The sequence below is a fragment of the Cyprinodon variegatus genome, unplaced genomic scaffold, assembly GCF_000732505.1.
Source record: "Cyprinodon variegatus isolate N-32 unplaced genomic scaffold, C_variegatus-1.0 Scaffold128, whole genome shotgun sequence".
Lineage (NCBI taxonomy): Eukaryota > Metazoa > Chordata > Actinopteri > Cyprinodontiformes > Cyprinodontidae > Cyprinodon > Cyprinodon variegatus.
In genome coordinates, this window is record NW_015150581.1 from 757,666 (window position 1) to 773,412 (window position 15,747).

At 38.6% G+C, this 15,747-nt stretch overlaps 1 protein-coding gene across 1 annotated transcript in view; it reads right to left on the bottom strand.

Annotated features, from left to right (window-relative positions):
* The window catches only part of pde3b (phosphodiesterase 3B), a 60,110-nt gene that overhangs the window by 17,554 nt on the left and 26,809 nt on the right, over positions 1–15,747 (bottom strand). Inside the window, exons 2-10 of the mRNA XM_015375974.1 lie at positions 7,557–7,607; positions 4,422–4,667; positions 3,946–4,097; positions 2,026–2,126; positions 1,693–1,924; positions 1,521–1,612; positions 1,073–1,227; positions 688–822; positions 326–437 (exon numbers count right to left, since the gene is read on the bottom strand). Of these exons, the coding sequence (XP_015231460.1) occupies positions 326–437; positions 688–822; positions 1,073–1,227; positions 1,521–1,612; positions 1,693–1,924; positions 2,026–2,126; positions 3,946–4,097; positions 4,422–4,667; positions 7,557–7,607 (1,276 nt within the window). The remainder of the gene's footprint in view (positions 1–325; positions 438–687; positions 823–1,072; positions 1,228–1,520; positions 1,613–1,692; positions 1,925–2,025; positions 2,127–3,945; positions 4,098–4,421; positions 4,668–7,556; positions 7,608–15,747) is intronic.

The following is a 15,747-nucleotide window of genomic DNA, read 5'->3' on the forward strand; positions in this document are numbered from 1 at the left end:
AGCTGTAAAAGGCCGCCCCGTCCAGGAAACACACAGCCAGGCAGATGAGCTCTGAGCCTGGTGTTTTATTCCTGGTGCATCACATATAATTGGCATTAACGTAGTATCAACACTTGTATTTTTTTATGTCGTCAATGGAACGAAAGGAATCTATATCAATCAATAAATATTGGTTATTGTCCATTAGTAGTAATTATATAAATATCAGTGCAAATTTCTATATTGTTTCAAGCTTAAACAATGATGTATGGGAAACTAAAATCTGTATTTTAACTGAAACATAGTTGTTTAAAATGTTCTGACCTCAGCACAGCTTTATACTCACAGGGAATGTCTCTATAGCCACTTTCCAGAGCAAAGAAGTAGGACATGAACTCCTTTACAGGGATCTTGAAGATCTCGAACAGACACATGTCCTGGAACAATGTGTATGTCACCTGAGAATATTACAGCGAGACATGAGACTGCCCTTTAGAGGCTGTATCACACTGGAGAATATTACAACATATATCTGTGGTATTAGTTTGTTCTTATTCATTACAGACAATGTACGCATCTCTTTTCCCCCAAACCATCCATATTAAAGGCTTAAGACAGTAAATTACCAAACATTTTAAATTATCTTTATCTTTAATTAATAAAAGCCCATACTAATGTAAATGCTTAGTTTATTGCATTGGTACTAACGTAGCTGAGGATTCTTCCGGTTTTCCCTCCAGTTCTGTCTACAAGGTCAAAAATCTGGAAGTTCCAGGTGTCCATCTTTTCCATGAGACCCTCATGGTCCTCCAGCATGGGATCAAGCCTGAACTCCTGTTCACCCTGCAGGCAACCACAATATAAACACACCAAATTGAATAATATAAAGAAAGAAAAACTAACAAACCAATGATAATCACATTAACGATAAGAAATTTAGATGACATGTAAGTCCTCCAGAACTTAAGAAGCAGTATAATAATAAATGCTAAAATACCCATCTTTAAAACAATTATTCATTCAGTGAAAAAAAAACTCTAACCCTGATACATAGGTGAACTATGTAGAGGAGAGGTAATCTAATCAAACTCACGTCTGATTTGTGAGTCTGTAGCTCTGCAGTTAGGATCTTCTCCCTTTCCTCCTCTGCCACTCCTTGTTTTCCTTCAGCATCTGGCTTCCCATCTCCAGACACGTCCGGCTCTTCCCTGATAGAATCCCCTCCTACATAATCCAGCCCTTCTGCCACTGTGAACACAAATAACAAGTGAGTGGTGTATAGTAAGGTGTTGAGATAACACAAACCTAGAAGTAAAAAAAAAGTGGATCTAATTGTTTCTATATTGTTTATGTTGTTTCTAAAATGTACTGAATAAATTCACGGGTGTTTGTATATGTTCTAATGGCTTTAAAAAGCAAGAATTGCAGTACTATAAGAGTCCAGAAGAGGGCGGCATTAATCTCTTGATATACAGGTTTGAAGGGTTTCTCTTTCACTGAACTGGATCAGAAAACAAGATTGACTGCAATAACCGTTGTACCTGAGCGCCTCCGTTGAGCCTCACTGGTGAACAGCTGATGTGAGTCCCCCGACTCACTGCTGGAAATTCCCTTGAGCATCTGCCGACCACAGCTTTAGGACAATTACAGACCACATTAAAGCATGTTAATCAGACTCCAATGAGACTGGGCCCTAGATATCATGTCTCTCACCTGGTGCAAAGAGAGAAGGCAGAGCTACGAAATGACTGTTGGAAATCAGTGGAGCTGACTGTGTGGACCAAGGGCTTGTGGAGGTTCAGATTGACACTGGGTTTTGTCAAAAAGTCGGCTGTGTCTGGAAACTCCACAGGCAACCGAGGACTGACGGTCGATGAGGAACCTGTACTTAGCGTCGGAGGGCTATGGCTTGGCGAGGTGACTGGGCTAAGGCTTGGAGAGGTGCCTAGAAAGGATGAACAGGGTGGGGAAAAGACGAAGGACCAACACTGAGAAAGAGCTTTAGTAATTTCATCAAATATGTGAGTTTGGATAGTAAAGTCTCACCTGTTCTTCTTGGCCCAGCATGGTATGTTAGGGTAACAGAGGAGGATCTCTGTTTTGGAATGGTGAGGAGGTTTGCATTGGGACCGTTAGTCAGAGCTGAGCTGTAGCAAACAAAAAAAAAAGAGAAAAAAAAAATTCGAATTAGCTATTTTCTTCATCGAGACAACACTTCCCTATACTTAAAAAGGTAGAACAATCACAGAACTTAAACTCTGCTAATAGTATTTAAAGCAGTTCTCTCCTGCCACCCAGTGGAAATATACTGTAGAGGCAACACCACACATCAAAGTAAAAAAATATTTTTTTCTTCAAAAGAGTAATATGTAAACAGTTCAAGCTAAATGAAAGAAAATACAAAGCCAATAGATTTTTTTTAATCAACTCTGATTCATGCAGATATACTCAGACTGCTTGTTAAACCCAAACAGACCTAGTGAGTAATGTTTGGCATTGTAAATTCCGACATAGTGAGCTTCCTGGAAATATTTCCTCCTCTCAGTCACTGGCTCACTCAAAACTTTTAGTAGTGTCAAAGTGTTAAAACAATCTAATTTCAAAATAAGCATGACAAAATATAAAGCATAATAATTCAAGTCAGCTGTTTAGTTTTTAGTCATAGCACTAAGCAGAATTTAAACTGGAAAAGGATAACAATGTGAGTGGTAGTACGCAAAATAAGAAATAACGTAGCTATTGCCATTAAATTATGAGCAGGTAATATAAACGGATGGCTAAAGATTCTCCCTCAGGAAGAGCAGATGAATCAGCTGAAACCTGTCAAAAAAAAATCAGAAATTTGGATGTTGTTGTATAATTAATTCCATGATTTTTACATAACAGAGTTTGAATTAAAACATTTTAACCAATACAGGTTTTTACAGCTGATACCAATGTAGACAACCTACATTTTTGGCTAATCTTTAAGCCTATATTGTTTTATCCTTCTCTATTTACATTAAAAAACACAATGATAAGAAAAGTTACAGAAGTCTCAGTTTAAACAAAACAAAACAAATTTTACAAAACAAAACAAAAATAATAAACCTACATCCTCTACTACTTCATCATTGTCTCAAGCAGTTTAATACTACGGTCACACCACACGCGCTCTGGACAGCAAAAAAGCAACTGCTGCTTCATTTTTAAAGCTTGTACACATTAACGTCAGACGCTCGTCAAGAACGTCCTTGATGCTCCTGAGGCGCATCCAGCGAAGTATGTCCAGATGCATCTAATGCTTGTGCTGCCCCTTTGTTCAATGGCAGAGGGTGGCTTTGTTATATTTGCTGTGATAAGCTGGTAAAAAATAGTTTAAATTTTTTTTTACACGAGAAAAGCCCACCTCAATACCAAAACATATTTTTTTCAATAAGTTTTGACATTTTAAGTTAATTTAGGCATTAATAAACAGTTTTAGAGGAGTGATAGCAGAGCTTCGCATCAGCAGTGCTGTTTCTGTCTTCCTGCCAGCTCCCAGATCAGCGTCTCTGGTTGATGTGACCCCTCAAGCAGCAAAAGTTTATAAAGGCAGGGTACAACCTATTTATAACACATAGACAATCATACCCAAACACAATCATACCCTAGGGCAATTAAGAGAACAATCAGCCTAATGTTCATGTGTTTAGACTGTGGATGGAAGCCAGAGCACCCAGAGAAAACACTGAAAAAAGTATTTATTGCAAATTAAACAAAACCATGTTACCTCCAGCTATAATTGAGAGACCTTTACTCAAACCAGGTCTGCACTTAAAGTAGTTAGTCAGGATTTTACTGGACCTTCAATGTGTTTTACTAGAACCCATCTATAAAGCTATTTGGATGGACCTAAAACAACTGAGGTTTGATTTTAAACCTCCTTTTGAGAAGTATATAAATAGAACTCATCGACATTATATAGACCTGGTATAAATCTGATACCTGGTCAAACTGAGGTCACAGTGGGGTCTCTTTCCATTGTTGCGCTCCCAGCGAGAAGAGGTTGAGTCCAGCGAAGGGAGTGCAGAGGATGTGGAGGAGGTCGAACTCCGCCTGGGCTGAGGGGTGGGGAGGCTGTTTCTGCTGCTCAAACCCTGGCAGACAGAGGAAGGTCATATTTAAGAGAATATCTGTCAAACAATTACTGATGAAGCAACACAAATGTGGTCACAACCAAAGGTTGTGGACATTATAGAAATTCTTATCAAGTTCAGCACAAGGATGCAAGATGCACGGGGAATAAAAACTCTGTCAGTTATCACCTATTAAACACTGGATTGCTGTACAAATACCTCCATATCATAAGATCTGTCTATGTCATAATATTGCCAAAAAACCAAAAGGAAATCAATAAATCATCAATATGGACAACTTAAGCAGATAGGAGGGTTTACAGCTCTGGCGAAACCTTTGCTCACCTTTACACTTTTCCTGTCGCTCCTCTCTGCAGAGTCCTCTGACTCTACAGAGTAGAATCCCGGGAAGGGCGTGAATGGGTTGACCCTGGGGCGACATGAGCCTGAAAAGGTCCCCATCAGGCTTGAGATGCTGCGTAGAGTGGCGGCTGTGTTCGGCGAAAGTGAGGAGTCCATCAGAAGCTCCGACACCAAGTTCCTGGCCTCGTTGATGACTGACAGATCCACGCCATTGCCACTCACTGCACCCTGCCACAAGACACCAAACCAAATCCTTGCTTAGAGAGCAGATGCATTTAAGGGAGCACCTTAAGTGATGGGTGTTATTTGTTACTGTGTGTTTCCCCACTGTTGTGGGGCAGTTTTTCGTTCTCTAACCCAGGAAGAAGGGGATGGTGACAATTTAAGGTCCTCCAATTTATGTTTTTCTGGGTTTATGCAGAGAGAAAAAAAAAGTATTAAAAATATCAATGTTTTTCTCAGTAAATATTGTTCTAATGGGGCAATCAACCTAAAATTCACACTGGATGTTGATAACAACAGCTGAGGTGGCTTGGAGATCTTTTTCGGACGCCCCCAGGTCACCTCCCTCGGGAGGCGTTCTAAGCCAGTCCCACCGGGAAAAAGCCTAGAGGACAACCCGGGACTTGATGGAGGGACTATGTTTCTCGCCTGGCTTCTGTTGGGATCCTCAGGCTTGCCCACCAGAGGGCGCCGAGGATCCTCTTCTGTCTCTTGTTGTTGTCTCTTAGGACTGGAGTTACTGTTGGGATCTGGAGATTACCCTCTGTCTCCAGCAGAGTGCGCCGTAGGTCTCCTAGGGCTGGAGTCTTCCAGCACACCTGTTGTTCGTCTACTCATCAGGAGACCTCCCCTTTATAAGCTCCTGCCAGACCTTGCTTCCAAGCCGCAGTGTTGATCTTAGTTTGGTTAGCAACCTGAGCCTCTGTTACTGATTGAAGCTTAGTTGTCTCTAGTGTGAGATCAGATTCTAATCTCTCCTTTGTCTGTGCCTCACAGGAAACCTGTCTCTAGTCTGAAGCTCTGGGAGAGCTGCCTCACAGGAAACCTGTCTCTAGCCTGAAGCTCTAGGTGAGCCTAACCTGCTAATCTGCCCTGGTGAGCCAACCTGAAGATTCCTATGTGGATGTAACCTGAAGACTTCTATATGGAGTTTACCTGAAGATTCCTATGTGGAATCAGCCTGAAGAATCCTATGTGGATATTCCCTGTTGTTCTCTGCAGTGAGCTGGAAGCTCAAATCAAGGTCTGCCATGCTAAGCCTGAAGCTAGACGCTTAGCTTCTCATGAACCCTGCTAACCAACAGTCTCCAGTCCCAGTCAAGACTTCAGTGAACCAGTCTCAGAACTTGTTATGCTCACGTGTTCAGAACTTTTAATAAACATTTGAACTTTTTCCATGCCTCCTCCGTGTGTGTTCTGCATATGGGCTTGCTCCTTTGATCCATCATGACAGCTTCGGAGTGATTTGGGCTTCTGTTGAGGAGCTGGAGGAGGTGTATTATGGAGAGGGAAGGCTGGAAGTCTCTGCTGAGGCTGCTGACCCTGGATGAAGCGGAAGATGACTTCGACAACGAGTGTTGATAAACCTAACCCTATACATGCATATGTTGAAGTAGATAGCCAATATTTTCTCCAAGTCTATTCTGGGTAAATGACCATTGGTTCACCAACATCATCTATAAATAATGCACACCTACTAGCCTTATTAAAGGGGCTTATCTTTTACCAATCTCCATTGGTGGGATTTGTTCCTCTAGTTCATTTAACCACAGTGGCTTCTATGATTACTCTCTGCACAAACCTCAACTGCTAAGCAAAAATCAAAACAAAAATCGGGTCATCTCGGGGTGCAGGTGACACAGTGGTTAGCACACCTGACCTATATACCGAGTCCTTGGTCCTCGGCGTGGGTGACCCGGGTTCGAATCTGGCCTGTGGTACTTTCCCGCATGTCTCTCTCTCTCTCTCTCTCTCTCTCTCATTCCCCCTTTCCTGTCAGCCTATTGTCGAAAAAACAAGCCAATGGTGCTGTAAAAACTAAAAAAAAAAAAAACAGGTCATCTAATTTGCTATTGAAGATCTGGTAGAGCCAATGCATTCTTATAAAATAGATAAATTTCCAACAGTAAAGTTTGCACACAAAAACATTGTGTCGGACTATTTATCAGAATACTGTGCTGGCAGACTTCATGTAGCTGGAAGGATGAATGTAGCAAGATATTGCTCATTAAACTGGCAGATTTAAATCTGAATTTCATGGAAAATGATCCAGGAACCTTCCAGATTTGACAGCAGTTTGTGTGGAAGAATAAATTCAAATCACACCTGAGCCATGCATGCACCATGCAAGTATTTCATGGATTTCAGTTCATTTGGTTTCTCATGTGGCATTTGGGTTTATTGCAAATCATTTTAAGAGTAATTTGTGTTGATTTCCTTTTCTTTGTAGATTACCTAGGATGTTAGTGACATCTGGTGGGAATTATATGATAGCAGCCAGAGGAACATATTTACTGAGAAAAACATTCTAGAGTCCAATATTTATTATCCCCACTGTATTTATCATTGCTGACTTCCTCTTCAAGTTCATTCCCCTCATCCTTTCTAATCCTCCAGGCTCTTACAACATAAGACAGAAACAATAAAGCACAATGTTTTGGGAGGAAAACAAAACAATATCTCAATTCCATTTTGAAAGTGGGGGAGCTTTGCTTATATCAAAAGTGAAATCTCATAAATTAAGTTAAAAGTAATCCATCACAGTGTAATCTTCACTTTTTTTTAGGGCCAGCTTTCATAACAGAAAATGTTCCTACTGGGTCGATTTTGTCAAGAACACGAACAAACAATGACTTTTGGCCTTTGGCTGCTGAATTCTTTAACAGATTACACAAATAGTTCAAACAGCACACAAAAGAGTCTGGGTGAGATAAAAAAAAGAAAAAAAAAGTGGCATGATGATGACTCAAGGGCCATTGCAATAAGGGTTTTTACACAATGTAGAGCAAAAATGTGAGGAAGTGCTAAAGGTGAGTTTAGGTCTTTAAAAAAAAGGGAATTTTCCTGAATGACCTTTAAACTCAAAAAGTGAGCTAAACCAGATGCAGTACTGACCTGATACTGTGGTTTGTACCAGTGTTTCAGATCCCAGTCCCACAAGATCATCTGGGAAAAAAAACAACAACACATATATATTTATATATATAGCTGTCACCCAAACATCAACATAAGATATACATGCATGTGTGTTAAAGATAATATGACGGGTATCCACAGGCCTTGACCTGTGCTCCACTTTGAGCCTACTGCGTCAAAGAGGGCATGGGTGGGTCAGCAGCAGAGCCACGCAGCCTCTGCTAGTCTATTCTGCCTGTTATCTAAACACACAGTGTAGTAAAAGTTCACATTAAGAATTTCCTGTACCATTTCATGCACTCACTCCACTCCAAGCACTGTAAAGTCGCATGCTGCACAACTATAACGTTCAATGAGAGCAGAAAGCAGTAAAGCAAACCACTAAAACCACTGTGGTGCGTCTACAATAGAGTTATGAGATCTTATTAAGCCCCAACTACGTCAATCGGCAGCATTTCCATGCTATCTGTTGGTACACAGGAGCTCTCACACTTTATAGCACGGTGGGGTCAAAGCTGGCAGGGGTTGTGTAACACTATACTGGTGAACCTGAAATAACCTGATCTCCAATGTCAAGTATGATTGCAGTATAAATCAAGCATATATCAATTGCTCAAGACAGCATTTAAGGAGGGTTTTGTGCTCCAGCTGAAGAGTACTTGTTGTGTTGTTGTCATACACACAATAAAAAGAACATTTTATTGCTGTAAATTAGGTTTTAACTTTGTCTTTGACACGGAGGGAAAAGGTATAACTCACCAACTGTTGCTGATATGGGTCATGGACCAGGACACCATTACATCACTTGATAGCACCATTAAAAAAATAATAAAAGTGTATCCAAAAATAGTATTTTATTGACTATATACAAATCCAGCAATGAAGAGTTTAAGATTAAATACTTTAAGAATGTTTGGCTGTTCAAAGCAGGTAGCTTACAATCCTGGAAATGTAAAAAGATGAGTTTAAAATAACCTTGTGCTATCAGATACAAACCCAAGCAATCAGGATTTCCTATTCTCTTATTTGAATATATTTTTATCCTGATTAAACCTGCCTCTGGAGTTTTTTTTTTTTTTTCCCGAGGTTTATTATCTTTGTTATAAGCATCTAGTTCAATACGCAGATATGGGCCTGGAGTGAAACAGATTTGACATTGTTTACAAATTTTTAAATATATTTTGATTTGTAAAACTGTTAAATTTTTTTCGATTTCTTAAAATCCAGCAAGAACTTTCACTGCTGTGACACACGCTTTTTGTTAACCCACCATGCATTCTCCATTTTTGACACAAGGGGGAGATGACTGAATCTAAATAAACAAAAGCTTTTTCAAAAGAAACACAAACCAAACCCTAACTGGTAAACATATGGTCAGTGATAAAAAAGACAATGTCTCATTAAAACACAAAGAGATAAAAAAGAAGAGCAAAAAAACAAAACAAAAAAGCATCACAACTTATATGTTGTAGATCATTTAATCTGATTCAGCAGAACTAGCTATGTCAGATTTAAATTGTTTCATTTATCAAACCAAAAACTTAAACAAATGCATGTAACCTGGAGCAGGTTGGATCTAAGACTACATTTTCTAAATAGATCAGAGGGTCCACTTCCTCTAATCAGTACCTGCATCACTGATCAAAGTGGGCTGTTGGGTGTTTGTCATCAGCATCTGCACAATGCTGCCAAACATTTAATATGGCAAATAAGCCCTGCCATGGCAACCCGACACAGAGGCCAGCAAACAATGATCCGCACACCATGGCAACGAGATGGCGGGAGAAGGCCGGAGGACAGAGTTACTGGCCTTCTGCTTGTTTACAGAGAGAGAAGGAAGAGTTGAAACAGAGGCAGACATTAAAGAAGGGACGAGGGCAGAAGACATAAACATGAGAAAAAAGTGAGATGTGGGTTGATATTAGATTCAGCATTAGACCTTCACAGAGCCAGACCTTCTCAAATGTCTGCAGTCACACTATAGTGCACCATGCATGCAATCTGTGCAACCATCCCATCATACTTTTCCTTTCACCTCTGTAAGATTAGTGCATAAGACACCAAAAGAAGGTTGACTTTTTTACTTGCTCTGAGATTGAAAGAAAACTAAATTTAGTTTGAGGACAGTTGAAGGCAAACAGAGACTAAAACACCCGAACTCCTGCATCTTGATAAACACATCTGCACAACCATGACTTTTATGCTGAATAAAGCAGCTGAATAACAGGTAGCCATTTTTACATCAACAGTTTGACACATCTTAAATATTTTATTCTTCTAATTATTTTATTTAAATTTAAGCAGGTAAGTTATATTCTCTTCATTTAAAAAATTTAGAAGTGTGACCAGTTGCTCTTTTTGGTAGCGCAATATTTCTATACTATATAAGGAAGTAAAGTTGTTTTTGAATGTATTTTGCTATCTTTAAACATTTACAACTGGTCATATCTCATGCATGTGAGATTCTGTGTGACGCTGTGAGCAAAGTTGCAGGAGCCGCTTGTGTTAGGTTGATTTATAGTGCACAAATTTTTAGAGATAATCCATGCACACTTTAAAAAATAGCAGAAAAACTAAGCCTAAGATGTATGAAGACAAGGTATAAAAGAGAGGCTTATGGATTAAATTTAAAGCCCCCCAACACACTCGCCACAACCACCAGATGCACACAGGTGGGCTCTTTAAAAAAAAAAGTCCCCTCTCACACACAGTATTTCAACATAAAACGGGTCGTAAATATTTCCAAACTGGAGTCAATAAACCGGTGCAAGCTATTAAGACAGCCAGTTACTTACACCCCTGTGTCATATTAGCCTGCCTCTGCAGTGTGAGAGGTGCGAGAACTGATAAAAACATGCTAATAAGACAGCGTGGGGGGTTGGGGGGCCTATCAATGGTACATAGCCATGCAGGACATTTGTATGGAGAAAAGCGAAGCAGTGCTGACGTCAGTCTGCAGCGACATACAGCGTCAGCAGGAGCCCACCACACATGCACACACTGATGATGAGGCCAGGGCTCCTGGCTGTCGAGACACCAGTGAAAATGAGATGATGTACTGTACAGAGAGAGAGACAGAAATAGAGAAAGAAAAGAACAGCTTAACACCCATGGTCTTTGGGATAAATAGGGAACCAGAGGTGCCGTCTAAAGGGGATTCAGTTGTGGAAGAACTACTGTCAAGATTTCGAGGACAAATCATCCAGAATATAAATGAAAAGTGCTAACTAACTAAGCAATACTGAATTTTAAGATTCAAACGATTTAACCTATGTTGAATACAGACTAGAATAACATACTTCTATCAAAAATTGCACTGTTTGTTGTTTCTGCAGGGGATTGGCAATATGGACCTAAACGCTGGTGATGGTATGCTGTGTTGCTTATTGCAATTATGATGTAAGCAACAATAAAAAATAAAAAAATCATATTCCTGTTAACAACCTAAGATAAAGACCCTTAAACGAAATATTGATCTAAAAAAAAAAAAAAACTCAACAGGCTGATTAACAATGTTTTTTGGTAGAGCATCTGTGCTGGTAAAGAGTCATATTATTGCCTCTTTAATTTGATCATAATTAGAAAAATGTAAACAGCATTGATGTTGTCAAGGTTATCAATGTTATCAAGGTAGTTATTTCCTTTCTAAATGGCAGAATTGCATCTCCTAAGGCTGCTCTACTAGAGGACTAACGAGAAACACCTAATAAATTAGAATTTTCTAGCTGGTACAACTGCTTTATAGGAAAACTTCTACGATGAGAAAGGAATGGACAGCACTAGTTGCATTTGCACACGCAGAGGAAAAATACCCTTTTCTCTTTGAAATCAGGCAGAAAGTCCAAAGTCTTGTAAAAATATTTATGCATCAGCAGAGCGCTTGGCACAGCAGCCATTCACAGATTAACATGCCCAGTTTGGTCATTACAGTGGGAAGGTTGCCCCTGGCTGTCAACAGTTTCTTCAGTGCAAACTGGAAGATATATAAAAACATACTTTAAAAAATGTGTCCTAAAAGTAGCCCTGCCTTTTACACCTATGAATTAACTCACTCAGGTAAGAGTATCTCCATCTGAAGTGACAAAACATTTTGTTTTTATTAACATTGCATTAACAATGGATCGCTGATGGGGGGGATAGCTATGCATGTCCTTGATGAGATATCATGGTACAGTGTGCTGAATGAATCGACCAACGCATGCACTTATTGGTCGATATAAGGGAAATAAACACTAATATCAGCAAAAAATGGCCAGCTGATATATCAGGCTATTGCAATATAGTCTTCATAATGAAGTGCAGGATGACACAATGTACTATTTCCTGGTTCCTAATTAGGGCCACAGGCACATCTTCATATCCCTCATGTCCTGTATTTCATATCCATAAACCGAAACAGCCAAAGGGACTTTCTTCCAGTCTGAATTCTCTCAAAGCAGTAGTTGACGTGTGATGGTATAACGGTAGTTACATTGGATCCTGGTTCCCCTTGAAAGCCTCAGTATTTGGAGGCTTTAAATTATTCTGGAAATATTGCAGTCCATCCCTCAGAAACATAAGAAGAATATTAGCATTAATGATCAGATGTTGCAGCTTCCTTGTGGTTAGTGATAATGTTAGTAGTATCTCTTTTATAGTTAAAAGAAATATCCTCCAAAATGTTACATACAGTATTTCAAATTAGAAGCCATAACATTTCATACTGTGTGTGAATCCATTTTGCTGCATAATGCTATGTTTTACCAGAACAAGCCTATCAAAATGTGTAAATATAGAGTCCTTTTCTGTAGCATAGAAAATAAATTGTGCTTTTCCCTTCATCAAGCTATCCAAGTTTTTTAAATTGTTTATTTAACTTGTTGATGATTTTTTTTGTCATTTGACATACCGGCAGAGACTCACTATTACACTGTGTGAAAGCAGTTTCCAAGAAAAATCACTTGCTCCCTCTTCACAGCTTAGCGTCCACACTATAATAACCTGAGGGCAGCATGGTTATCAACACCATGTAGACTAAACCAATAATGGATGATTGCTAAATTTTAACACGTTAAACTTTGAACAGTGACCTGAATCTTGTCACGGTGTAAAAATAGAGTGAAATAGGGAAATCTCCTTCAAACCTTGTCAATCTTCTAAACTGATTCACACACAACTTTCCTCTCAGTTTGTAGTGTAGGTAGAGCCTTTTTAAAAACAAACTAAATTTTATCTTACATTAGCTGTATTTCCATTAACCATCAAATTGTGTAAACTGCAATTACGAAAAAAATATTTGCTAAAATGAAACACCAAAGATCAGAAAAAAAAAAAAAAACTTTTCAATGGTATAAGAATTCTTACCTTTCACAAAACTGCAATGGAAGTACTTTTTTGCATCATAAAAGCCATGTGACCTGCAACTGGACCTTACTGCCTTTTAAAAAGACAAAGAAGAAGAACTGAAGAAGTTGGAGGATGATGGCGTGGCGTATTTGGATTCATGAGGAGACTAGGGCTGAACGTCAGCCCTAACCCTTAAATAGGGCACTAAATAGGGGATACACCATTTTATATGAGTGTTAGAATGTCTTGAAAATGAACCTTAAAATGTAGTGCACAACCTGGTCACTAGACAAGCAGATATATCCCAGAATAATTTGAAAAAGCTCTCCTCGCAAAGCATCATGGGATTTGTTTTGGGGCCGAGAGATGAAAATAAAAATGGTGTAGGCGCCCTGCGGGGAGTGATTATCTGTCGAAATGGTCAGTTAACTGGGTTCACAATAAAGACCACTATTTAGTCCCCGCTCTGTAAAGTGTGCGAGGCGTTAGGGTGGAGATTCGTACACAGTCTGAGTAGTTTTTAGATCCCGACGATGAGTGAGATTAGCACTGGAGCCGTGATATATCTCGTGTGTTTACATCCACCACTGCCATGTTGTTTTTGGGAGTTAGAAGGTTTATGATAAGTCAATCATTTAATTTCTGAACTTTAACATAAATTATGAAGGCTGACGGCACTTAAGGATGCAAACATTTAAAAGTAAGACCCAGAAACATTTCTATTCTAGGACTATATAGCCCTAGTCAGTCAATCCAACATTGTGCATAATCCACACAAATTTATAGATTGGGGAGGAAAAAAAGTGCTTTAAAAAAATAAACAAAACAAAACAACAAAAAAACATGTACTTTCTCTATTGGGAGCATGATATTTAGTCTGCAAGATTGCAATATATGGTGTAAATTGTCCAAAATTAGATTATCAACGTAAGTAACAGAAATCCTGTAAAGAGGAAGCTCTTCTAGCTAGAAATGTCTGAAGACAAACAATGTCTTAAAAAACCAACAAAACAGTGTCCCAATCAGTAAATGAAAAAAAAAGTTTCACTTTGTTTGTTCACCACTCTTGTTCGAGAGCAGACGTTAACTCACAAATGCATTAGTGAGAGGCCTCTAAGTGTTTGAACTTTAAGGTTCTTACTGAGAGCTTTGTCAACTTATTTGTTTTTATTGTCCTGGATCAAATAAAGCTATTTTAGATACTCCTGTTTGCATCAGGTCCAAGCTGTAAAAAATATATATTGGGATCAAACCCACATTTGACTAAAATTTACATAACTTTATTTGCATAAGAGGGCCAAGCGGGTTCTCAGTTAGTGGAAAAGTTCTACTTCTCAGCTTGCACTTTGATCCCTTCATGATGTAACCAAATTCACTAGCATATTACATTTAAATTCCCAGTAACTAAATTTATGGTAGGGCTTTGTAAAGTAAACTCTGGAACTCTCTGTCCTCTGTGTTGTCCAAGAATGTGAATTTTTATGAAGTTAACTAAATCTAACTGAAACCTCATCTAAAAATAGCACCAGAAATAACAGGAAGCTAAAAGAATTTGGACAAGACTAAATGACTGATCAGTTGCAGGAGTGATCCAACATCCAACTCTGTCTGGCCTACATCAACAACACTTTCTTTCAACAAAGACGAAAAGCTAAACTTGTAGTCAGTTAAAGTTTACTGCTACAAAAACAGTGGTGCCTGCACCTCTCTCATCTTCTATCTCAGAGGCACAGTGTGTGGTTTTACTAGCCAGCTTTGTTTGCATGATGTGGCTGAATTACAGCACGCAGGCTTTAGACACACACCTGCATTTTTGTACTTTATGGTGACGGGGAGCAGAATCCTTGGTATGCAAAAGACCCACTCTCAAGACAGTGTGGTTATAAGAATATTGTAGGTGATGGCTAAAACCAGCAAAGACAAAGCACAGTCATACTGTCTGCAGAGTAATAAGTTAGAAAAACCAACGTCATAAACGCATTAAAACCTGCCAAAAGGGGGAAACAGAGGAAATCTTTTAGGCTGCTGTGAGAGAAAGGGGTGAAAAACACTTAAATGCTCAAGCAGACTTTTATGTATTTCAGTTTATTAGGTCTGCAAACAAAACAACATCATGTACAACTCAATCTATTTAAAAATATTGAAAACGTGTACCCATTTTAGAGGTCATAGCTACAATGTTTTTCATCAAGAAACTATATTTTTTTCAAAAGCAATATATCAACAGTGTTCTAAAGTTATGGAAAAAAAACTGCTACATTGTTTTGTTTGAAACTTTTTGATGGGTCCAAAATATTTACATCTGGTTATGATGCCAATGTCAACATTAAAAGGATTCTGCGTCATAGGAATAGCGGGATTAAGCCACCGAGATGGGGCTGAGGCGTTTCTAGATATTTGTAGCTCTGTGAAATTGCTTTTTCTTACTGCTACATTTCTCAGATGATAGTCCAAAAAATGCAAAAGAAGCAAAAGAAGGGTAAACATAGGCCAAACTGAGTGACTTAAGGAAGCAGAGAGGGTCAGAGGCTTCATGGAAGTTCCCACTTTCATTCTGGACAGTAAATTAAATGTTTGCTAATAGCAAGCATTAACATTAGACTTGATGGTTAGTATTGACGCATCAGAGAAGAGTGACCTCATACATAACGTCTTTTAATAGACCTAAAATAATTAGTAGCATTAAAGCTATCAAACATATCATTTTCCTTTAAAATGTATTTATTTTATTATATTTTATCATTATATATACACATATATATATACATATATATATATACATATATATATATATATATATATATATATATATATATATATATATATATATATATATATATATATA